Source organism: Phyllostomus discolor, chromosome 7 (assembly GCF_004126475.2).
Source record: "Phyllostomus discolor isolate MPI-MPIP mPhyDis1 chromosome 7, mPhyDis1.pri.v3, whole genome shotgun sequence".
NCBI classification, from domain to species: domain Eukaryota; kingdom Metazoa; phylum Chordata; class Mammalia; order Chiroptera; family Phyllostomidae; genus Phyllostomus; species Phyllostomus discolor.
In genome coordinates, this window is record NC_040909.2 from 126,370,897 (window position 1) to 126,396,830 (window position 25,934).

A 25,934-nucleotide genomic window follows, 5' to 3' on the forward strand; every position below is an offset into this window, starting at 1 on the left:
ACTTATCAAAGCAGACTATTTGAGAACTGCGTATGACTCACTGGCAAGTACATTTATGTAAGATACAAGGGGCAACAAGGGGCACTCCAACAGGGTGGTGGGGACCGTGACCTAAGCTAATTAGGAGCTAAATAAATGAAACCGAATTAAGTAATTTCTTTAATGGTAATTTCTGTGAAAAGAACACAAGCTTTACAATCAGACAGGTTCAAAGGCTGTACTACAAACCTGCTGATCCTTGGCTTACTCTTAAAAATAAGAATAGCATCTTATTGTCCTGTAGAGAGAATTAGATGCCATCATGTAAACCACCAGCACAGCACCGGGCCACTGGAAAGTGCTCAGTAAGTGATCATTGATAATATTATTTTGCTCGTCATCTGCAGATTTAGGAAAGGAGAACCTTGACACAAGTCAGCAGAACCAAATGGCTGCAACAAAATACCCTAAATACTTCTGTGTGGACAGAGTCTGAAGACACACACAGATACGCGACAATAAGAGTCAATGGTTAGATGCCTGGACATAAGCCGATCCTGGGGAGGCTCAGCTTTCCACAAGCCTATCTGAGGGAGCGGACGTGCAGAGAGCAAGGGCGGCACCTATCTGAAGATTCGCTGTCTTGCGTAGGTCACGCAATGAGCACGTGTGGCTCCCTGCGGACTGCACGCCCTGTAAACTCTGGAGGCTCTCCCACGTGAAGCGCTGGTCTGTGCACTGGGGATGCAGCAGTGACCATGACATGGCCATGCTCTTGAAGAGCTGAATGTGGTGACGACAGCGTCCCAGCAGGTGCCACAGCAGAAGATGCTGGGCACTGAGCCTGGCCCCGATACTCAGGCCAGGCTTCTTAAAGGAGATGACACCTGAATCTAGTCTAAAGAGTGAGCAAGAGTTATCCCAGATGATGCGGTGAGGGGCTTACTTTATGCATAAGTAATAGCAGAGCAAGGGCAAGGGATAATGAAATTGCATGAAAAGACTGCCAATCTTAAGTAGTCTGCTATTGTTCCTGCTGTGCAGTGGAGTGGAGCGAGTTTCAGCTGAAGAGACAGGGAGAGCCGGGTCACGGAGAGCCGGGTCAGGGAGAGCCGGGTAGGCCAGGCAAAGAATTAATAACAGTGAGATGAGAGACAGCATGTCCAAGCTAAGCAGCTTCCCAGGCCTCAGGTAGAGGGAACTATGCAGAGGAGAGGAAAGAGTGTTGAATTTTTTCAGTTTTGATAAAAGACTAAGTATCTAGAATTAATGCCTTTTCATTAGGTAATATTCTTGGCTTAGTGAAACCACCTGGAAAATGGCAAATCACTTTGTTTTAGGTAATGACAATTTATTCATCATTCCATGAGATTACCATTGATTCAAGTAATGTCACCCCAAACAACATATCTGACCATTATACGCACCTATGAGCACCCCCGCACTTACCCAGCAAGGTACTAAGACTTAGAGACGTCTGGTTCGACTATCAACACCTAGAGTGTATCTGCAGACAGAAGCTGCAGAGCATCCAAGGCAGGCAGGAAGAACCCAATCTTTCCACCTCCAGGGCCTGATCATTTCAGGAGAGAGGGGAGGCGACACCCAAACACAAAGACAGGAAGGGCGCACTCACGGAGTCCACAGCCTGGGGAAAGCCTCCACTTCCTCGCGCGAGTACTCGTCCAGGCGTTTGGGCACCTTCCGTGGTTGTGGCAGCTCTTCCGCTACATTCCGGAGAATATCTTCTGGTATGCTCTGCATTAAATACAAATTTAGGCTTAGTTTTCTTAAAACATATTCCTTAGTACTAAATTAGTAATACTTACTAGGTATTAAAAATAATAAACAAAAGCAGTATTTATAAAATGAGGAAAACAATGAACTTTGAACAAATCCCTAAAAAGTACATTAGATCAATGACATAAGAAATCTGTCTACCATAACACACTTTATATTTTAATCTTAACAAACATCCTATCTCTCATGATAAATAGAGATCTTCAATTCTGAAAACTATTAAGTCACTAGGTTTCTAAAAAATAATATTAATTTATTCCACTCCTTTCAACTGCAAAAAGGCGCTGCCTGGCTCACTCTCGAGATTCCTCATCCCATGAATGTGCGCACTGGGTCTGCTCCGTCCGGGGCGACGGGCTTGCGTCCGCACTCCGGGGAAAACACGCGGCCAGCCCGTTCCACACTGAGGTATGTGTGGCCTCCTGGTTATGGTTCGTGTCTGCCTACCAGGTGTCTTTAACGTGAAAGCATCTTTTCTCTCCCAAATGGTACATACTCTGTGGCATGATGTTTTGAAGCCATGAATGTCCTGTTCTATAAATACAACAATCTACCTGATGCCTGGGGGAATGCCGAGGATGGGCACTTTGCTAATTCAGTAGTATTCCTACATTTCTAGACGACATTCTTCTCTAGAGAAGAGCTTTTCCTTTTCCCGAGAGAAGACGACAAACTATAACAAGTTAAGATACAATTTTTAAGACTATCGTTGTGGGCTCAAAGATTTTTGTTTTCTATTCGGCACAGTCCATTATCATGACTGTTCGTTTTAAGCTGACACAGTCCCGTATGTGGTCGGTGGGCCTCTGCTCACCTGCCTGTGTTCTTGTGACATTTCTCTATTGGAGTTTGAGCACTGCCTAATGACTTCGTTGCTTACTATTTTACCACTTGCATAAGTACACTCTATAATAACGTCGCCGTTTTTCTGCATCAGACCCGGAATCAATCATTTTCCTAAGCAGAACCAGGTTCCTTTTACCGGGAAACAGCATTTAGAAAACAAAATCCAGGCACTGTTGTGCTAACGTCTGTTCATGCTGTCCTTTTAGTTTATGAATGTATAAAATCTTAAAATAAAAAGTTAAAGTAAAAAATAAAACTAAAAGGTATTCTCCAAAAGGCATTTCACTGTCTTCCCTGTTCCCTCCCACTCGTTGTGCCCACGCACCGTAAGCGGCCAACTCCACTTGCTCATGGGTTCTCCCTGCACTTCCTTCCGCACAAGGAAGCAGATACGGTACAGAGGGGGAACGTGTGTCTGACTGTATGCATACAAAAGGCGGGGTGCTATCTACACTCTTTTTCACCCTGCTTTTTTTCACTTGTCACAGCAAGATTTGTCATTGTTTTTATATCTGCGTAATACTCAACTGAATGCCTATTACATGTGTCCAATTGTCTATGAATAAACATTTATTTCTATTATTTTATTATAATAAATAATATAAAAACCATAATCCGGTGGAAAATCAATTTTCCAACTACACTGCCGTAAACGAGACTGCTGGATCAAGGAGGAATCTCCTTATGTGCGTATTCTGCGAAATGTTTCCTAGCTGCCAGATTCCTCACGGGTCGCGCCACTGTGAACTTCCACAGCGATGCATGAGGGCCTATTTACCGAGACTCGACAATAAAAAGCGTTGTCAAGCTTTTGAATATTTAACAGTCCATTCTTGGGAATGTGGGCTCATTTCTTTTATAGTCTGAAATTATTTAAGCGATTTGCTGTTCAACTAAACTACCATGAACACTTAAAACATCTATACTGAAACCCCACTACCTTGAAACTCGGATAAATATTTTGTGTGTGTTGGAAATTATGGTTTATAAAAGATAATCAGAAACAGAAGTTTTTCAACTCTTGTGACTTCATGAAGGCCATTTACACTTTGGTGACACGGCTCCCATACTTGGCCCCTCCAGGGGAAGGGAGCCGTGGAAATCATGTTACTTGTTCATACAAAGCAAGGGTAATAAATTAACCATTCTGATCAAAGCACGAACAGGTCACAGCACAGCACAAGTGAACTGTTCGTGCTAACAGCACAGCACACAAGTGGCTTCGATCCTGGGTATGACTTCACACTTTGGAATGAATTTCCACATGACTCCTCCAGTAGGAACTGGGAGGACAATAATCATAACCATGGTAATGACAGCAACCAGCACGCACCGTGCCAGCCCTGACCTAAGCACTCTGTAAGTGCTGTCTCATTTAACCCTTACAGCAGCCTTATGCAGTAGGGACCACCACTGCACCCATCTCACAGATGAGAAAACAGAGATCATGAGTAACTAGTCCATGGCCATGAAATCAGTGAACAGCAGGAGCATGAATTGTAATCCAGACAGTCTAATTCCAGAGCCTGGAGTCAACTATTCTATTATAGAACTTCTAGTGTTACATTATATGGTACTAAAGAGAAAAGCTAAACACTTAAAAATGTATAATCGTAATAAATACAAATGTTTGTACTTTTTTCCAAGCACTTTTTAGATGAATACTTTTGAGTAGGGACAGTATATCCTAAAGGTAAATCATGGGACCTAATTAGCAACCAAACCTAAGCTTTTAATCCATCATTCATAGAATTTTTACTATTGGTCAATATGATATAAACTAAATGCATAGTTTTTTTAATAGTTGATGACACCATTAAAGAGTACCCCCAATTTAACAGGACCTCTGATTACAGTTCCTTGTCCAAAAAAGCAGTAAATTTCATTAAAATGAAAAAACAGAAATTAACATTTAATCTTTAGTCCAATAGCTCACTTTATTGAAAATAAGTGTGGCAATTATTTTAAAAGGTGAGAAAGTATTTAATGGAAAATTTAGGAAAAGCATCGTGACCCCTGACCACTGGCTTACCTCATCTGGGAAGAGATGCAACCTCTGCATCATAGTCCTTCTGTGCAGGTTTTTTGGCAGCATGCCATAAATGGCCAGTTTTACAATCTGGAAAACATATACATGGGACCCAATGAAATAAAAGTATCACGTGACATAAAGAAGGCGGATATAATTAGCAACAGTGATGAAAGCAAGTGGGCTAAGCCTCAGCAGGAATACGAAGGGAAGGAAACGGAGGCCCGAGGAGATAGGTGGCAGCAAAGGAAAAGGAACTTTTATTCCTTTATACGTTCCTATTTTCTTTTGCCTCTATGCGTTTATTTTAGTTTAGAACGATGACAAAAAGAAGAGAGTAATAACCTACGTGTGTGCCAATTCTAGCTAGACTGAGAAGAGATCCTTTGAGCTTTGGCAAACACTCGTGGCTCACACGATCCACCAGGGACTGAGCAGAGCAGAACCTGGGGAGCCCCAGTGATCCTGGATCTTCTGAGTGGGAGGCCAGTTTCCAGATCCCTCACTAGACCCGACCCCACTGCGGCCACGGGACCGACTCAACGGGTCAAGCACCTGCAGCGGTGGGGACGGCTCACGTTCACTGACAACCGCCGTGTGTATGGTGGTCAGTGCACTCATCACATTTGCTACCTTGCTTACCACTGGGTCTCCCTTTCACAGCTGGGAAAAACAGATTTAGTGAGATGACAGAACTCCCCCAATTTCACGGGAAGTGTTCACGCTCGAATCCAAACCAGGCAGTGTGCCTCCCGAACAGACACACAGTCCACGCCATCACACCCACCACGTGTTTCCCTCCCTAACTCTCAGGAAGACAGACAGTCCCTTCTCTCCATGGAACCACCACTGTAATGGCCCGTAGTGTATACAAATACGTGGTGAGCCCTTCATAAAACTGCTGAGGAGACATTTGGCGTGCTACAGAGATTTTTATCATCTGGACTCACACTGCAAAAATATAACTTCCCATGTATTAAAGCTAAGTGTCCTAAGACAATACATGTCAGAACAGGGTTTCACTATAAAAGAATTTCCTGTTTCTTTTATTTTCTCATCAAAACCTTTCTATACATGCAAGCTAATGACATCTCATGTATCTTCTCCATCTATTTTCTAGGTTAGTGCTGCCAATACTTTATGTTCTGGAGACTTACTTAAGGACAGATCTGTGTTGTTGAAATTAAAAGCCATAGAAAACTCAGCTCCTCAGTCACACAGCCGCTTTCCACGTGGTCAGGTGCCACCCGCGGCTGGTGGGGGCCGCGGCTGACAGCGCGGACAGGGACATTTCCACCATGGGAGAGATTTCTACGGGACAGCACTGACCTCGCAATTAGTCGTTAGAACTTTTCATGTTTTAAAAAGACTTCCGGGGAAACTGACAATGTCAGGACTACTCAACATCTTTTCTGGATAAGGAAGTCAGCATAGCCTCTGAAAACCATCCTCTTAGCAATTTTACTCTGTTAGTAAGATTGCACGGCATTTGGTTTACATGTTCTTAAACAATTTAGTTATTTGAATGAACAAGCTGGTATTTTAAAAGTCTGCCCTATTAAAAAATGCAGACCTCACAGTCCAATTAGGAAAAGCTACAAAATGTGCAAAGGTCCCAAGCTGACGGGGGAGAGAAAAGACAGATGCACACGCACACACACACACACACACACCCCCCCCCGACATCAACAGGACACGACATGCACGTACAACCAAGCAACTCCAGCTGCACAGACTGAAGTGTAAGCTTTGAGGAGGTGAAGAAGCGAGAAGGAGAAAACAAGGTGAGGTTAGCAAACATGAAAGACGTTCCTCAGATGTTTGGCAACCCAGGGCATGTGCCACTTAATTCACGCAAAGTCACTTTATTAAGGTAACCATAAGAGGGGGAGAAACATAAGGAAGGAACCATGTCAGAAGAAAAATGTAAGGACACGAGGGCTCTTAAAGAAAACAAACTGTATGACGAAGGGATAAAGGACAGAAGGAAAGGGCTGACTCAATATATTTACTTGAGTTTAGAATGAACAATCTATGTAATTTAAAATATTTTGAAATATTTAACCTCTTAATAACCATTAAAATTGATTAATGATGCATCTCACAAACAATATTCCAAGGCTGTACTAATTATCAGAAGGCGGCAAACGCATCACGAAACAAATGCTCCTGCAGCCACACACACACACACACACACAGGCACGCAGCGCTGACGCGCAAGCCGTCCGCTGGCGGAGGGAGACTCGTGGCTCCAGACGCACAGCAGCGGAGTCAGATAACCGATGGCTTCCTTACCACGCTGCTCTTTTTCCAAAGGGTCAAAATTAAGACTTTTTAAAAAAGTAAGATCTTTTAATGGTGCAATAATTCAGATGGGTTTTAACTCTGAAATGTTTTGTAAACCTCCATCAAATGTTTCATTCTTTGTTTATTAAAAATTTTGAAACAATTACTACAACATTACCCAAGGCCAAATTCTTAACATCAAAAAGTTGGACGATACTGCCTCCTAGTGTACAGTGAGCACGCATGCGCATGAATAAAATATAAGCTTGAACTTTAAAAACTTTTAATATTAAAACTTTCATTTGTTGTAACCGTTATGGTATACATTATCAGCAGCCCTTACAATGTTTCAATACTATTAAATGCAATCCATATTAACAGTCAAAACAGGATACTATATTTGACCTGTAATAGTCTGAGGACACATGAGTTATAAAACAGATACTAAATATTTCTTAAGAAGAATCTCTGAGTGTGTTTTTGTAAAACAGCTATGAATGATAAAGAGGGTCAGTGCATACCCTGATCAATTATTTAGGAAGGTTATAATGCAAAATTTAAATTTATCTAATGCTAAATCTTCAAAACAGACTGAAAACTACAAGAAAAAAAATGAACAAATCCACAATTGAAATATTAATATAGCTCTTTTGGATAATCAATAAATCAGATGGTCAAAAAATGTCAGCAAAAATATAAGATTGCAGCCCTGGCTGGTGTGGCTCAGTGGGTTCACCGGTTCGATTCCCAGTCAGGGCATAAGCCTGGGTTGTGGTCTGGATCCCTGGTGTGGGGTGCACAAGAGGCAACCACACACAGATATTTCTCTGCCTCTCTTTCTCCTTCCCTGCCCCTCTCTAAAATAAATAAATAATCTTTTTTTTTTAAAAAAAGCATCAAAATTCTTTCACTAAATGTAAAACATACTAAACAGTAATTTTAAAATATGTAGAATTGAATGATACTGAAAAAATACTTATCAAAGCTGGGTAGTACAGGGAAAGTAAAGAATTTAGAGCCTCGAATGCTAGCTACATTAGAAGAGGAAAATAACTGAAAAAGCAGTGTCTGAACCGCCTTCCCACTGATGAAAATAACAACACACACAACAGACTCACAGCCACTGGATCCTGCTGGTGAAGCTGGGCAGCTGTTACTTGTTTGAATCCCCCTGGGTACCTAGTAAAAGAAGCAAAGATATTAAAGCTGGGAGTCAGCGATGGTACAGCATTCTTCAATATTCTTTTACAATATAAAAGCTATTTTTAGTATAAAATTATACTTGTTTCTGGAAACTATGCTATTCATTATTATCTTAAAAATTTAGTAGAAGCCTATGTTCTCTGAGATGTTATTTTCTAAGTAGTCACTGTCATTTCATAAAAAGCCCCACATCTTGGAAGATTTCTTGGCTTAACTATTTGTTTCTATTGGAAATTAAAGTTATTCATCATTTATTCATTTACTCACTCATTCTCATCCATTCTGGGGTAGTTTATTGCTGCTTGAATTAAGAAAGAAAAAGCAATGATCAAACGTTTCATATTCCCTGCCAAATTAGACAAAAATGTCTGTATAAGCAAGTGGCCGGGTCTGGGGAAATTAGTTGTGGACCGTCTGGTTCTGAAGTTAAGTTCCAACTCTAAACAGGTCATGATCCTGCTTCCTATTATGAGTTATATGTTGACCCTAAGTAATAAAATATTTCATTGTGTTCAGATCAAAATTATACATAAAATGGATAAATTGGAGATGAATAGATATATGTTTATTTGGGATACTTTTGCAGGCAGCTCAGGAAGTTGGATATCCCAGATTAAGGTTTGGAATCTACATTTGCTGGTGGCTACCAGTATAATATTAGGCAACTCAAGTTACCTCTTTACATGAATTTATTCATAGAAGATAAATGATAATGTCTATTCCATCTACCTCAAGATTTTTATGAGTCAACTGAGAAAATGTGAAAGTGCTTAGGAAATTTAAAACAAAAACAATATGCAGATGTAAGGTTTTTTTTTTTAAAGAGATTATTTATTTTTAGAAAGGGGGGAAGGGAGGGAGAAAGAGGGAGAGAAACATCAATGTGCAGTTGCCTCTCACACGCCCCCTACTGGGGACCTGGCCCACAACCCAGGCATGTGCCCTGACTGGGAATCAAACTGGCGACCCTTTGATTCGCAGGCCAGCACTCAATCCACTGAGCCACACCAGCCAGGGGTAAGGTTTTATTATACTGAATAAATGAATAAAGCCTAAATGATTTTCAAGTAAGGAAAAAAAATGTAAAATTAGTGAAACTACAAGAAAAAATTAAAGATTGCCCAAATGTATTTCTTTTCCTAAGTTTCTTTTCAGCAAGAGTTAAAAACATTTTAAGATAATTTAAAGAACTGCCTTTTAGGAATAAAACTTAAGAAAGCATATTTAAAAGTTTGCTGAGAAAGATAATTTTCAAACTGAACTTCTTTCATTTGTTTTATGGAATTTTAGCTTCAGAAAAAAAAATATATGTCTAGACTTCTATTCCTGTGTTCTTTGTCTCCATGGAAAGAAATACTTTACACCTTCTACACTAAAGATGATCTATTTTTAACAGTGGATGGCAAATTCTAAAGCACAATACCATTCACACTATATTTCAGGAGCTGGACTTTGTACTAAAAAAATTGGAGAGCTACTGTAAAATTCTGAGTAAGGGAACAACTTGAGTAATGCAATACTCAGCTGACTTATTTTCCAGTTCTTTATAAAAGTCAAAATTTTAATTTCAAAAATAGAGCAATGATTAAGTAGGGTAAATCATATTGTGGACTACCATATACTGTGACTGAAAATAATACTTGAAAAGGGAAATCTTCAGTAAAAAAAGATATAAACTTATATATATTGTTGACTCAAAGGATGAAAGATGATTTTTAGCTCCTTTAAACTTCTCTGTACTTTCTAATACTAGCACACACTAGAACTTTTATCACTAGAAAGTTCGATTTTGAATACGTCATTGCAGGTAATGTGTTGGAGCTCAATAAAAGCAGCACGTCCAAAGTAGACGCCAAGAGTCAACAGAAATGGAGCAACAAGAAACAACGGACCCTGTGGGGGAGGAGGGAACAGGGACAGCGTCCCAGGAGAGGTGACATCTGAGACAGGTTTCATGGCTGACGAGGGGAGTTCTCGAGAAACATTTTTGGGGGGGCAACACATGCAAGGCCGAGAGGCAAGGAACAGCAACATGCTGGCTGAAATGAAGGCCGCCGAAGCAGTAGTGGTGACGGGATGCCAAGACCGGAAAAGAAAGCTGCTGGATCCTCGCCCACAGGTGAGAGAGCGCAGCACCGAGAGGGGCACCTCCTCTGGGGGACACGTGACCCTGGCGGCTCACCACGGGCTGTGCTACTGTTTTCTCTCATTTGCACTAATACTACAGATGTTTTTGCTCTAGGAATCAGCCTAGCATTTCCTGTCAATACTTCTGTTTATGCTTTTATTGCATCATGTTATCCTGACTTTTCGTGTTCCCCAATTACCTCTACATTTTATAGAACTTGGTTTATACATAGAGATTTGCCAATAGCAGAAATTACTAATGATGTGAACTTATTTTTGTTAAGTTAAATAAAGATCTCGTGGATGTCTTTAAGTAGAGGAATGGGCAAAGGTTGGTTTAAGGAAGCAAAAAAGTTATTCCAAGCATCTAAGACCCGAGCGGCAAGAGATGAAATGCAGCTGATGTGATCACCAAGGTCGACTTGTCTGAGACAAAGGTGCAACAGGAGAGAGAAGGGTAATTTTGCTTAGAAGGAAAGGCCAGCATTTCTGATCATATTTTGCTTAACAGGGTAGAAAGTATGCTTAATTAAAATTCGTACATGTCCTGCAGATGAGCGGTTAGCTGTCACATTCTGTGACAGAATCAAGATCTCCAAATACCTTAAGAGGCCAGAGAGACAACTGAACATGGAGTAAACATAAGGTGCTACAGGTGGATGAAAACACAATTAAAACACCCAGGAAGGAGGAGACACGGCTGAACAGCAGCACGTTTGAAAAAGACAGGACTTTCTGCCGATAGTGACCTCGGTGGGTCCCACAGTCATGTGGCCTTGGGGAAAAGTTCTATTGCAGCAGCAGACCGAGCACCTGAGAGATGGAGAAGCCACATTATTCTATAGGGAAACCACCAGATACCACCAGGTGGGCAGATTTAGATAAGAAGGATCCTGCAGGACACAACTTACATATACATTACATTACACATTAAACATTAGAATGTTGAGTCAGAGGATGAAGGGTGATTTTTAGTTCCTTCTTTAACCATCTCTGTATTTTCTAATATTAGCACACACTAAAACTTTTGCAGTTAGAAAGACAGATGCTGCCTACGTAACTGCAGTAAAATATTAGGAGCGCAGTAAAAGTAGTATGTCCGAAGTGTAAGTCAGGAGTGAACAGAAACAGAGGGACAACAACCAGTGACAGCACCCAGACAAGACTGACCAACACATACGCAGGCTGTCTGAACTGAAGCCATAGAGCGGACTCTGAAGGAGCCGGAGACGCTGAGAGCCTGGGGAAGAGACAAACTGGGGACACTGGCTGATCACGGCCTCGAAATTAGTTGAAGAATGTTATGTGCAAGAGATATAGTTATTTCACACTGTCCCAAAGAGAAGAAATAAGACCACTGTGAAAGCTAGAGAGAAACAGACTCAAGAGCATAAAGGCCCCATTAAAATGCAGGCCATTTCCAAGGTGCAATGAATGGGCTGCCTTACGAACTAGGAGACTGGTTTTATTTAAACACAGGCAGAAGGACCTGTAACTTGAAAGGCATGTTGTGGAGATTGTAGGTATCCTCTAAACTGAACCACTAAAGCATCTCAAGTATAGGATCTGGCATAAGGAAGGCCTGCCTGAGTGTGGTTGGTAGGGTATGTGAATGTCTTGCACAAGGTGGACAGCAATTTAAACATTTTACCTAAAATGTCATATGATGTGCTTGGTGTGATATTGTTATGTTACAGAATTACATGCTTATGATTTTGTAATAAAAGATTTTGTGATAAAAAGGGGCATTATAGCCCTGGTTGGTATAGCTCAGTGGATTGAGCATTGACCTGCGAACCAAAGGGTCTCTGGTTCGATTCCCAGTCAGGGCACATGTTTGGGTTGCAGGCCAGGTCCCCACTAGGGGGTTCTCAAAAGACAACCACACATTTATGTTTCTCTCCCTCTCCCTACCCCTTCCCCTCTAAAAATAAAATAAATAAAATCTTTTTTAAACAAAAGGGGCATTATTTTGCTGGACTCTGTACTTTCAGATGTTCAGAATGGTTCTGGACATAGTAGATGCACCTCAGGAAGCAGAAAGGAGGAATAAGAAGATTTACTAAAAATGAGAATAATCTTGATCAGAGAAGTTTATGTGAAAAGTTTCCAGAAAAACAAATACTGTCAGGTAATAATTAAGGATTTGATTCAGGTTTGCTTTTTTTTTTGATTGAGTAAATTATACATGTGGCATGAGTAAAATTAGTATTTTCTTAAATGCCAAAGTTTGAAAAGACATTTTTCTTTTAAATCAGGTCAGCGGTGTGATTTAAACGATCCATTTCAATTGCCTGTTTTCCGTGACAACAGCACTGTCTTACCCGGTGTGTGAAGAGTATACTTTTTGTTCCCATTTGTTTCCAGAAAATGCGATGTGCCTTGTGTTAATTATGACAATGTGATCACCGCAGTCACCTAGATTTAAAAAGAGAACGAAAAAAAAAAAAAGATTTTTATATGAAAAATCATGACTCTAAGAAAAAGCGTCCTTGGCTTTGTAAAGCTTATCAAAGTCTAAGCAACACATTAAAAATACAAAGCAAATCACAGAGCAACGTCAAACTCCTTGAGCAGAGTTCTGTTCCTGCTTTGCACAACATCTAAGTATAGAAAGGGCTGGCGAGCCATCTGGAAAATCTTGACACTGTAAGGTAGAAGGGAATTTGGTAGAGAGGCCAATACTAACAATGCATCTTTAAAGGCAAACTACTGTTATTTCTATCATATCTTCCTATTAATAATTATACTTCACTAAAAATGTTTTTTAAAAATACTTTTTAAATATCTAATATAAATTTTCCTCTAAAAACAGAAGAGAAAATGAAAACAATATGTACATAGTTATAAAAAAGTATGTTTTGCCAACAGGTAAATTGAAAACAAATGTAAAACATCACAATTCATTCTTCTTCTCAAATTTAGAGAACAATGGAATACTATGCTCTTGTGCTTAATGACTAACCCAAGGTTTTTTCCAACCATCTTTAAGTAGTTAAATTTAAACAGCTACTCTCAACTATGACTATATACACATCAGACAGGACAGGATGACCTGAAAATTAAAAATATATATATATTTGCTTAACCTTCCAGTGAAAAGTATCCCTAAGTTTGGCTGTTCATCTAAAAAAAAGCCCCCTCACAAAAGTAAACATGTAATTTTTCACATGAGTTACTAAAGATGACAAAATCAAGTAATCAAAAACATTTATTGAATGCCTATCCTACCTATAGAAAAGTTAACTTCAAAAGATTCTAGAAGTTTATTTAAGGAAGATACCACTGAAAAAATAAAAAGTATAAATAAGCACAGGATATGAAAATGAAAGATTATGGTATATGGTACACTGTGATTCTATATAGGGTCAGAATTTGAATGACAGAATTTACCGAGGAAAGTTTCTAGTGTACACAGGACAAGGGTCAAGAACGGAGGGTAAAGCAGGCGGGTTTTCTTCACCAGAGGGGGAGAGCCCAGAGGTGTGAAGGAATGACCGGGGAAGCTTGCTGTCAGTGCACTGAACAAACAGTTGGACAGCATTCGGGGAAGCAAGTGACTGAAGTTCCTGAAGTGACATGTGGTTGGCTACTAAGGCAGCTGGGGGCAAATAAACTGGAATAACAAATAAAGAGGGGGACAAGATACCTATATAGTTTCAAAGAAAGCTGAAATACCTTGGCTTTGTTCAGATCTTTGCAGTGAAGAGGCTAAGGCCCATTAAGATTAAGCAATTTGCAAGAGATAAGGAGACAGTAACTTACAAAGGAGTTCCCATCAGACTGTCAGCTGATTTCTCAAAAGAGACCTTGCAGGCAAGAAGGGGCTGGAAAGAAGTATTCCCAGTCCAGAAAGGCAAGGACAATCAAAGATTGCTCTATCCAGCAAAGCTTTCATTTAGAATGGAAGGGCAGATAAGTGCTTCTCAGATAAGGTCAAGTTAAAGGAGTTCATCATCACCAAGCCCTTATTTTATGAAATGTTAAAGGGACTTATCTAAGAAAAATAAGATAAAAGACATGTATAGTAAAATGACAGCAAACTCACACTTATTAACAACCACACCTAAAACAAAAGCCAAAAGAAACTAAGCAAACACCTAGAACAGAAACAGAACCACAGAAACAGAGGTCATATGGAGGGTTAGCAACAGGGGAGTGGGAGGAGCAGAGAGGGGGGGAAAGGTGCAGAAAATAAGTAGCACAGATTGTAGGTAGAAAACAGGCAGGGGGAGGGCAAGAATAGTATGGGAAATGTAGAAGCTAAAGAACTTATGACACATGGACATGAACTAAAGGGGGTGGGCAGGGTAGAGGGGAATGAAGGGGGGAAATGGGACAACTGTAATAGCATAATCAATAAAATATATTTAAAAAAAAAGTTTAAGCAATTTGCCAAAAGCTCACACACCAAGTTACTTAAACCCTGTGCAGGCTCTTTCCATGACACCTATTTAGAGCGAAAATGGAATCTTTCACTTTCTAGTGAAGCTGAATTTATTTGCCAAATTAGATTGCAAAATTAAATAATGCAATAACTAACATTTGAAATAGACTGACACTTAAAAAATATGCAACCTGGGTAACTTTAAGAGAAGCACCATAAACGTTTTCTTCTAACAAGTCCTTAAAATATGTAAATATTTTCATATAAATATGTAATATAATCTTTGTTGCATTATTTGGTATGCTAGTATTAAAAACATTAACCTTTAAGAACTGTATGCAACTTTTATTTCATTCCATGCAGAGCAGGAGTATTTTAAGATAATCTAGTAACTTTAGATAATGTAAAAACAAACAAACAAACAAACAAACCGGTTTCCCTCTGCTTTTTAAATGCTCATGTAGTCCTAAAGTACCATCTATGGGCGATAAAGAGTGACATCCTCACAAATAACGCATCATAATCCAACCACCACCACGCACCCTTTCTTTTCACTTATCAGTGGGCAAGAGTCATGTTCAGAAAGCTCCCACGCTCCTGAGTTAGGAGGAGAGGTCTAATTAGGAGGGGGAGGGAATTCTCTCCCCAGTTCCACATAATTTCCACGTGACTCAGACCGTATTTTTCTTAGGGAAAAAAAAAAAAAGGAAAACCTTGTAAATGGAAAGTTGGTTTTCCACAACCTTTCACAAAGTCCATTGGACCTATGAAATAGTTCAAATATCAAATATTATGTTCAGATATATTTATTGGTTAACTTTTTAAATTTATCTTTTTTTAAAAAAGATTTTATTTATTTATTTTTTAGGGAGGGAGAAAGAGAGAAACATCAGTGTGTGGTCCTGGGGGTCGTGGCCTGCAACCCAGGCATGTACCCTGACTGGGAATCGAACCTGTGATGCTTTGGTTCGCAGCCCGTGCTCAATCCACTGAGATATGCCAGCCAGGGCTTATTGGTTAACTTTTATAGCCACTCCTGGATATATGACCATCCAATACTATTTTTCTGGGAAATTGAATGTCAATTTTCAAATAAACATGTTTACAGTAACTGTGAGCAAATAACACATGTTTAATAAATACAGGTTAAGCCAGGAAATGTCAGAAATAAACTAAACACACAACATATTTGTAAACTGAAAATTGCTTGCTCTAAGTTTTGATTTTGGTGACACCTTGTGGACAGGACAAGTGCTGCTGACGTAAGTTATATATTAATTTAGTGCGGAACGAAAATACAACCCAGACTTCAAAATGTAAACTTCTAAGTTCGTAGAAAGGCTGTTCTCCACTCCTGGGAAAGGACGACCTGGGGGGCAGCCACAGAAGCTCTCCTGGTGCTCTGGCAGGATGCTCACCTGCCAGGACTCGGGGACTACTCTGGCAACACTGGCCTGCTCGGAAAGAAGCAGGACTTTAACTTAGGGGACAGCTAGGTGCCATGCCTTAAGAAGGAAATTAGGTGACTACTACTAATTCCACTTTTTCCTCAACTTTTGCATCATTTGCATTTTCACAAAGACAAGGTAAGAGGCCTTGTTTATCTCCTTGTTGCTATAACTGCTAAGGAGAGAGGGAATTAGCAGGAAAACAGTGTACGTGGCTGGGAATCACCACACCAAAGTGGAATTCCTGGTTTCCTATATGAAGACACAGCTGCCTGGGTGTAGTCCCGGTTCTACAGTGATAAGCTCAGTGCCAGTGAGAAATTCATTCTGTTCTTTTGATTTTAGTTTTCTCATTTATTGATAAGGCAGTTAAACAAACTATGTAAAGTCCTAAGGAATTAAAAAAAAATCCTATGAACTGGTGTTCTATGACTACGGCATTTTCCTGATTTGTCAAAGAGAGAGGTATTTTTAAAGTGAGGACATTTATAATCAGTTAAACATAAGTCCGCTGATCACTGTTTTACTTTCCAGCGTACAGTGGATCCTCATCACTGGCAGAGTCCACACTGCGAACCAGCCTCCTCCCTGCGCTGTGTTTGGAATCCCCGCACCAGCACTTGCAGTGCGCTCCCTGTTGCTTGGGCATGCGCAGTGGCAAACACTGAGTAGTAGCTTGATGCACACGCTTCCTGCAGAGGTTGAACCAAGTGATGCTCTGCTTGCTCTTTTTAGCTCTTGTACTATAAACAAGTGTTGTTTTGCGGTCTATTTAATGCCAGGTTTCTTGGCATTTTTGTGCCTTTAATTAGTGACTTCACTGTTTAAGATATCCCCCAGCCGGAGGCTGAAGTGCTGTCTAGTGTTCCTACGTGCAGGGGGCTGCGATGTGCCCCGCAGAAAAGGCACGAGCATTAGATAATCTGAGCTCAAGTGAGAGCTATAGTGCCGTTGGCCACGAGCTCAATGTTAGAGAATTAGCGATGTATTCATTACATACGGTGTCTCTGAACGGAAACACATGTGAAACACGGCTTTGTACCGACTGGTGGGTAACAATTCTGTGACCAGAGGCTCACGAGATCCGAACTCTGTGGCTGCCCTAGACAGCATGGTTTGGTGCTCAGTAATTCAGCATTCATGGAGACTTTAAAGAATGTTAACTGCTGTGAATAATGAGAACTCACCGTGTTTATAAACCATGTTTAAAAGTGTCATTCCAGGAAATATTTCTGATAATCATTATGGGCCAGGCATTGTACTAAGTGCTGGAAAAACAAACGTTAATATGACAAAATCCTTACAGTCATATTTTCACAGGATGCAGCTTATTTTGATACCTAATGGAAATTTTCATTATGTGAAGAGAAAAGGTTAGACCAGCAAGTATAAGAAACATCAAAAAGTCCTTGCTCTTATCCAAATCCCATTATCTGAAATATTCTTCCCCCTCATTCCACAAATCCAAAACTCTATTTAATGTAAATGCCATGGTCCTGATTAAAAGTAATGTCTTCATTTTCAAAAATGGTATTTATGAATACATGATCTACTCAACAAACATTTACTGAACTCCAAATATGTGTCAAGCCCTATAGTATGCACAAGTGCACAGCTTTGAAAAAAATCAAATCTTTTTTAAGCCAAAATTTTTCTGGGTCAAAATTTGGCTGAAATCTGGAATACAGGGAAAGGGTCAAAACTGGGGACATGAACTCGGGAGCCATTAGCATATAGATTATGCAGAGTGGGGCAAAGTAGCTCTACAGTTGTTTGCACAGAAAAGAATGCAATAATTAATACATAATAACACAAGAGTAAACGCCATGTTTCGCGTGCTCACAATGTACGTTTACCTTTGCCCACCCTGCACTTAGAGACCTGGGACTGAGCGTGATCACGTGCGGAACGTGAAGAGGTCTGGGGGCTGGGCCCTGGGACATCCCCAATCTTTGTGGGAGAAGAACGAGTGGGAGTTGAGAAAGGTGAAGAAACAGAAGGGAACTGTGAAAATGGAATTGGCAAGAGGGGTAAAAACAGGAAGAACGGCATCTGAGAAAAAGAGTGCTGAAGTGTTGTAATAAAGTTCTTCGTATGAAAATCAACTTGGACGCCTCACAAGATTAATATTAAGAAAAAAAAATAAGAGTATTAAAAGACACTAAAAAAAATAACTCAAAGTAATACATAAACCTTGCTTGGATCATAGTTCAAAAAGTTAACAGCTAAAAAAAAATTCTTGGGATGACTAGGGAACTTTGAAAATGCACTGGGTATTAAACTATGATTAAATTATTTACTTGCTTAGGTGTGACAATGGCACTTTGGTTACGAAGGGAAAAATATCTTTCTTCTTGGATACATAGGCTTCAGTGTTCACGGAGAATAATAACATATCTTCAACTGATTTTCAAATGACTGAGTAAAAGATACACGATGAGATGTTAACAACCATGTGATCTAAGTCAAGGATATTTAAAAAAAAACTTCACTGTCCTATGTTGAGCACTGCTGAAAAAAAGTTAAAACTTTCATAAGAAAAGTTAGAAAAAAGTAAAGGAAAACAACCCAGTAAAAAAAAAAAATGGGCAAAAGACATACAGAGATAGTTCACAGAAGAGGAAATGATAAAAGGCAAGCACACAAATGAAGAGATAGCCCCATTTGTAATCAGGAAAATGTAAATTAAAACGGTCAAGAGAGAGCATTTCACATCTACTAGAGTAGTCAAAACTAAAAAGACCGGAAATACCGAGTTACTGAAGATGAGGAGTAACAGAAACCCTGACATGCCCTCGGCCAGAGAGGGCGTGGGCAGAAAGAGTAGCTGGCTTCCCAGGCAGCTTTGGACCCGGAAATTCCTGTCTTATTCAGACACCAGAGAAACTTCCCTGTGAGCTCCAGGAAAAAGCTATACAAATACTAACAGCAATGTTGTTTGTAACGACAAAAAAACAGGAAACAACCCACATGCTGAGTGCATGGGTACTGAGTTCATTATCATCATTATTATTGTTAATTTTCTTAAAAAAAATACCTGTATTTATACACGGAGATAGATACATCTCTATCTTTCTTTCTCCTTGTATATTTCACATTACAAAATACTAATAAAAAGTTAAAACTGCGATCGACTGCAATAGATGCTGACAGGTCAAGCAAGGTGAAGAACTGGCCCCTGGATGCGGCGGGCTCAACGCTGACGGGCCTAGGTGAGTGCAGCCCACCAGAACTCCTGCAAAGCGCAAGTCTCTTAGTGTGAACACAGCTTTCCTCATTTTGTTTTGGAAAAAGAATACAGAAAAACAAATCGATTAATTCAAAACAGCAAAGAGTAAACTTGCCAGGCCTCGTTAGTTCTATGTATCTTCCTGAAGGGAAAGGTTGTTAGAAGAGAGAGCAGGCTTATGTGTTCATTTTCGAAACCTGTCTATTCAGATGTGCACTGCCATGTGAAGAGACATGTATAGGGGTGAACCGTTAATTTAGAGTCCAGATCAGGATATCTTGGAGTGTGAAAGAAGGGGCTACTGACAGTTTTGCTGGGGCGATGGTGTAAAACAGGGTGTCCCAGGCAAACCGGTCTGTATGATTCATTTTAGTGTCCTAGTAGCTTTCTGGCAAAAACAAAACAAAGTATCACCAGAAAAAAAGAAGTCCTTAAAAGCAGCCTCCAAAGTAGTTGAACTACTTTGAAATATTCTCCTCTGGCATGTAAATTGTGGTCGTTATGACTGGTCCAATATGATACTCACTCAGTGGATGGTACATAGGTTTATGTAATCCTTGAAGTTTAACGGAGGCCAGAGCAGCAAGTTTGCCAGGGGGCTGCATTTTCCCATCTAAGAGATACCAAACTCGAGCAAATGTGGCCCATTGCTGGAAAAAAACAGAAGAGGAAGCAAATAAAATTCTAATTAAAAGAGAAATAATTATTATTATGTATCGGCACATGTATTCTATAATTAATGTCAATAATTACTTTTTTAAAAAAGATTTTTTATTTATTCACTTTTAGGGAGGGAAGGGAGGGAGACAGAGAGAGAGAGAGAGAGAGAGAGAGAGAGAGAGAGAGAAACATCAATGTGCGGTTACTGGGGGTTATGGCCTGCAACCCAAGCATGTACCCTGGCTGGGAATTGAACCTGCAACACTTCGGTTCCCAGCCCGTGCTCAATCCACTGAGCTACACCAGCCAGGGCCCAATAATTATTTAAAAAAAAAAAAAAAAGATCCTGTCACTAAAGAATTTTTAGTTTTGTTTTTATTTCTATTTCTGGAAAAGGGGGTGATCTTTTCTCATTATTTTGCAAAGATTAACACGATAATTTTTCCTGCCTTCTCTTCTCTTACTAGTATGCATCATTCTTTGTTAGAAACATTCTGAAGACTTATTTCCCTTTACAGTATGACTTACAGTTTTTGTATCACACAGCATGGAACCTGAGTGGTAATAAGAAGCATGTGTGAAACAGAAGTTGTTTATGAAGGTCTTCAAAAATATGTTGAGATGAATGGATACACTACATTGAAAGATGAGTGGACAATTAGAAACTGAAGACTTCAGAAGTTTAATTCAAAGGAAAAGTTAAATAGCCAGAGTGTAGCTGGGAAAGTATAGAAGGATGATGTTGAATACACCTAAATTTTTAAAAAACTGCCTTAGACATCTTTGGATGGCCTTAGGCATACACTGTCTTTTCAGTGCCCATCATCAGTGCCTGCAAGCTCTAAGACACAGCCCAGGAGGGTCTCGACCAGATGCTTCCTCTATGCATGTACACAAGCAGCTAAACAACGCTGGAAAAAATACAACTAGGCTAGCTTGTTTTATTTAAATTTAATGACCGCAAACCTTACATTGGCCTATAAAACTGCTTAACAATAGTTTTTTCCCCGTTTTCATTTTTCTAGTCTCTATCTAGTTTCCCTTGCATATATTTTGTTAGATTTATCCCTATTTAATATATTTTGATGTCATGGTAAGTGATATCTTTAATTTAAATGTCTGTTTGTTGCTAGTATATAGAAATACACTTCACTTTTCTATATTGGCCTCATGTCCAGCAAACTTGCTAAGTTTTTTGCTTTGCTTTGTTTGTTTTTTTTTTCATAGATGATCATGTCTTTTGCAAATAAATACAGCTCCTTGCCCACATCCTTTCCCAACCACTCTCAACCTATGAACTAATAAAATAATTCAAACAGTGGAACTCTATTGGACAAATTTGTTTTTTCAATAAACTGCAAGGTAAAAAAAGACAGGAATAGGAACCTATTTATTAATAGGTTCCTAGTAGGCTTACAAAAACAGCAACTTAATGCATTTTGGATCCTAACACAAAGGAACAAACTGTATTACAAATATTACACATTTGTATAATATATAGATATATGATAAAAATGGAAGTTTGTACATATACTGGATACTTGATGACATTAGGAATTGATTTTTCATTCAGCTTTGATAAATGATATTGTGATTTTTTCATTAAATCCTTATCTTGTAGAGAAGATATTGAAACATTTAATGATGAAATAATAAGGGTAAGCTTTACCTCAAATTCATTCAGAAGGGAAGGAAGTGAATGGGGGGGTACAGATGAAAGGATATTGGCTATGAGTTTTCTGACAGTGGGTGACAGCTACTTACATACAAGTGAAATTCTCCATAATCAAATAAGGAAACAGAGCAGCTCCCGACCTCACTTCTCCACCAGCTGCTGCCTCCTTTGCTCCTCTCTGTCTTTACTCCAATTTGTCTCTTCACATTCTCTTTCTAACCTGCTGTAACCTGGCTTTTGTCCTCCCACGCCTATCACCATCACCCTGCCTGCCTGCCAAAGTCGCCGTGACCTTCACGCTACTAAATCCACAGGTCAATTCTAAGTCCTCCATACGTTGGTCCTTTCCCTATCCAGGATCTTTTCTTCCTCCACTTGATTTCCAGGACACCACCCTCTGTTGTTTTTTTTCCCTAACTTTTCTAGTTCTCCCATAATCTCTCGCCTCTGAAAATGTCGAAATGTTCTAAAGCTCAGTTACAGCTCCTCCTGTCTTCTCTATATTCCCTTCCTCAAAGACTTCATTCCGACCCATATCTTTAAAGATTTTATTTACTTATTTTCAGAGACAAGGGAAAGGTGGGAGAAAGAGAGGGAGAGAAATATCAAAGTGTGGTTGCCTCTCCTGCACCCACCTACTGGGGACCTGGCCCAACCCTGGCCCAACCCAGGCAGGTGCCCTGACTGGGAATTGAACCGGTGACCCTTTGGTTTGCAGGCTGACAATCCACTGAGTCACACCAGCCAGGGCCAACCCATATTTTTAAATGCCATATGTATACTGATAACTCACAAATTTGTATCTCTAGCGTGGACCTCTTTCCTGAACGCTACCCTTAAATCCATAATGCCCACTTCACATCCACACTTCAGTACAATTTTTAAGCCATCTGTAGCCAAAGACTAGTTAATTCCCCAATCTACTAAATACCAATACTTCTACAGAAAAAAACTTTGATAAAAAATTAAAATGCTAAATCACAATGCCAAACTATTATACAAGTTTTAAAATGTTTAATTTTAATTCCTGTATTTACCTAATTAGGGACAGGTAAAAAAACGGTTACCTGTCCCAGGGAGGAATCGCAATTGGAGCGGGACTGGGCTAAGAAGCATCTTAAACTGAAATACAAAACTGAACTGCTCCTCCAATTGAATCCTTCTTCAGTCTCAGTTGAAGGCACACCTTTCCAGCTGTTTAACCAAAATCTTTGGGGAATCCTTTTTTCTTCTTTTGCGCTCCTCCTATATGCAATCCTTCAGGAAATCCCTTAGGCTCCACCTTCAAATAGAACCCGACCACTTTTCAACTCTACACTGTTACTACCCTGGTTTGCGCCACCATTGTGGCCAGCCTAGATTACTGCACTAACCTCCAAAGAGATTCTTTGCTACTCTCCACCACTAATCCCCACCTCTAAACGGTCTATTTTCAACTCAGCAGGCAGAGTGCTCCCTTTAACACCTGAGATCATGTTACTCTTTGGCTCAAAGATCTCCAATAGGTCCTCATTCCACTTAGTAAAAATCGAATTCTTCCAGTGACCTTCAGTGCCCTATGTGATCCATCTTATTACCTCTTCGACCTTCTCTCCTAAAACTCTTGCCGGGAACAAAAGACAGGAAACGGGCTGATGGAGAGCAGGAGGGGACAAGTACAAAGATAACAAGAATAACTAGTGGCCACGATCACAACCCTCTTTTCTCTGCTTCCCCGAGGTACATCCTGACCCAAGGACTCGGCTTCCCTGCCCATTCAGCTACACCATGCCTTCTGGAGCCACTGACCTTCGGCCAGTGTAACGAATCCCATCAAGCAACAGAGTCCGAGCTCACCTGGTGCGCCCTAGAGAAACTCGACATGCTCCCCCACCATCAGGACCGCCGCGATCCTTTCCGCAGCGTCACTGGCCCGGCGGGAAACGCATTCACCCAAGCATGACAGTTCCTAGAAGGGCCAATACTTGCGTGTTCTCCGCTTTTCCTGGGTCCCCTCCAAACTTCCCACGTTCGGGATTTCATCCCAAAGGACGAAATACTGCGGTCCTCGCGAAAACAACTTCCGAAATTCACCTCCTGGTAGAAAAGCTGGGGAAAACCGACAGAGGACACACCGTTTCCAGCCGGACTAAGTAAAAGGGAGCCGGAAGTGCGTCAGCCTCGCGCGGCTGTTTTGATGTGAGCTTTGAAACAGGGGCCCGGCTTGGAGGAGATGGATCGGTACCTGCTCCTTGTCATCTGGGGGGAAGGAAAAGTACCCCAGGCGGCGGCGAGTGGGGAGACGGAGCACCGTCCTGGGTCGCCGACCGCTCCGGGTACCGAGAAGCAGGCAGGTAAGTGCTGGGCTGAGAAAGAGCGGGAACGACTGGAAGAGGAGAGAAATTTCAGTTTGTGATCTAGTTCTGCTGGGGCGGGATCTACAACACACCGAGTTGTCCCAGGAATCTGTGACTGTATCTGGGATCGAACTAATAAAGGCTTAAATGGTTCATTTATCTTCGTGGAAAACAGGGACAAATTGGTGGATGCAAGACTCCAGCTCCCAGAAGTTCTTGGCAACAGTAAAAAATTTAATTGAACAAATTCTCTGTGCCTTACGTAATGGAATTTCTGCTTTTTGGAAATACAGGCATTCTATAGGTATTTCCCCCTCCTGTGTCGCAAATGCAAGTACTGCAGAAAGGGACAAGATGGAAAAGGGTCCTAGTCCCTTGGAATTTACAACCTAATGGAAGGAGACATCCCACACATAAGTTAAAAAACAAATGATAAATTAAAAACATTCTTAACTGTTTGAAATGGCACTGCTTTTCGGTGCTCCTGTTTAGACTCTGAATTGCATTTTCATTTATTTGTGTGTTTTGATCAAGCAGGCATTTTGAGGAGGAAGTGTATGTGATTGTATTTAGGGTAGTGTGATGGGGTTTCTTTTTGGCATAATTTTTCCTGTGGGGGGTGGAATTCAGGATATGTGTTATTTGGCTAGCATGTACAAACTGGGAGTGTTTCCTATGCCTGTTTTAGATTTATTATAACAAGACTTGAACACAGCATAGTTCTTTTATGTTCAACATGCTGTTCTTGAGAGTCTCTGATGGCGAAAATAGAATAGGCCTAGATTATGTAACTCTTGAGCCCGTTGAGTTAATCTGTCATTTCTTTTTCAGATGTAACAGCAGCAAATGTTTATCACCTTCTGAAAAGAAGCATTAGTGCTTCAATTAATCCAGAAGACAGTACTTTCCCTGGTGAGTGTAGCACAAGTCTCTCTTTTGTCTTCCACAGTATTTATTTGTACCAGAAATAAATTTAATTAGGTGTACAAGAAATACTTGTTGACTGTGTATAAGTCACTGGGATCAGAAGGTAACTAAGGAAATATACAACCAAAAAAGATACTGTCCTTCTCTTTCTGATTCTTGAATGTCATAAAATTGTTATGAAATTATTTTAGATTTTGAGCTTGAGTTTCGTTTCCATTGTGAGATTTTCTTGCCCATCTGTAGCTCCATGTAAAATATGGTAGTGTGGCATTATAGGGAGGATTATTATTTTGTCCTGTGTGCAAATACATTATGAATTCTCTTTCAACCATTTCCTTATCTGAGTTCCTTTAATGCAAAGGTTTTTGCTAGAGTCATTTTCTTTGGGACTTCTTCATCCTTTTCATCATAATTTTTTTTAAATCACAGCAGCTATTATAACAATCCATTTGCATTAGAGTTGAACATCAGTTTCAGTGTTATCACTTTGGTTTTTTGCTGTCCCTTTGTCTTTTCTTTTGCCATTTCCCTCTTCCTGTATCCATTTTTGTAAAATATCACATGGATTTATCCCTGGAAGATAGGCAACACAAAAAATTACATTTTTTGCTATCTATGAGCAAACTGAATAGTGTGCAGTGACCACTTGGCAACAAACTTTGAGAGTAGTAAGTGGTCACCCTGCCTAGTGTGGCTTGGTTGGAGCATTGTCCCATAGCTGAAGGGTCGCAGGTTCGATTCCTGGTTAGGGCACGTATGTAGGTTGTGGGTCCCATCCTTGGTCCTGGTGCATACAGTAAGGCAACCTATCACTGTTTCTCTTTCTCCCTTCCTCTCTCTTTTTCTCTCTTCCTCTCGTTATAAAAGCAGTGAAAAAAAGGCCTTAGGTAAGGAAATAAATAAATAAATAAATAAAGTAGTCACTGATCATCATACATGTTTTATTTATGTAGTGATTTGTGATCTGAGAAGCTGGCAATGAAGTTTTACTTTATGCAATTA

At 40.2% G+C, this 25,934-nt stretch overlaps 2 protein-coding genes across 4 annotated transcripts in view; one reads left to right on the plus strand and one right to left on the minus strand.

Moving 5' to 3' along the window:
* MRPL13 (mitochondrial ribosomal protein L13) overlaps positions 1-23,676 on the minus strand; it is a 32,731-nt gene extending 9,055 nt beyond the window's left edge. Inside the window, exons 1-6 of the mRNA XM_028533946.2 lie at positions 23,506-23,676; positions 19,861-19,984; positions 12,595-12,688; positions 8,059-8,119; positions 4,658-4,744; positions 1,616-1,737 (exon numbers count right to left, since the gene is read on the minus strand). Of these exons, the coding sequence (XP_028389747.1) occupies positions 1,616-1,737; positions 4,658-4,744; positions 8,059-8,119; positions 12,595-12,688; positions 19,861-19,984; positions 23,506-23,532 (515 nt within the window). The 5' untranslated portion in view covers positions 23,533-23,676. The remainder of the gene's footprint in view (positions 1-1,615; positions 1,738-4,657; positions 4,745-8,058; positions 8,120-12,594; positions 12,689-19,860; positions 19,985-23,505) is intronic.
* Positions 23,677-23,796: 120 nt separating this feature from the next.
* LOC114514699 (MDM2 binding protein) overlaps positions 23,797-25,934 on the plus strand; it is a 54,600-nt gene continuing 52,462 nt past the window's right edge. For all 3 annotated transcript variants that reach the window (XM_036031382.1, XM_036031384.1, XM_028533932.2), the window contains exons 1-2: positions 23,797-24,002; positions 24,837-24,917. In XM_036031382.1, the coding sequence (XP_035887275.1) occupies positions 23,882-24,002; positions 24,837-24,917 (202 nt within the window). In that variant the 5' untranslated portion in view covers positions 23,797-23,881. The remainder of the gene's footprint in view (positions 24,003-24,836; positions 24,918-25,934) is intronic.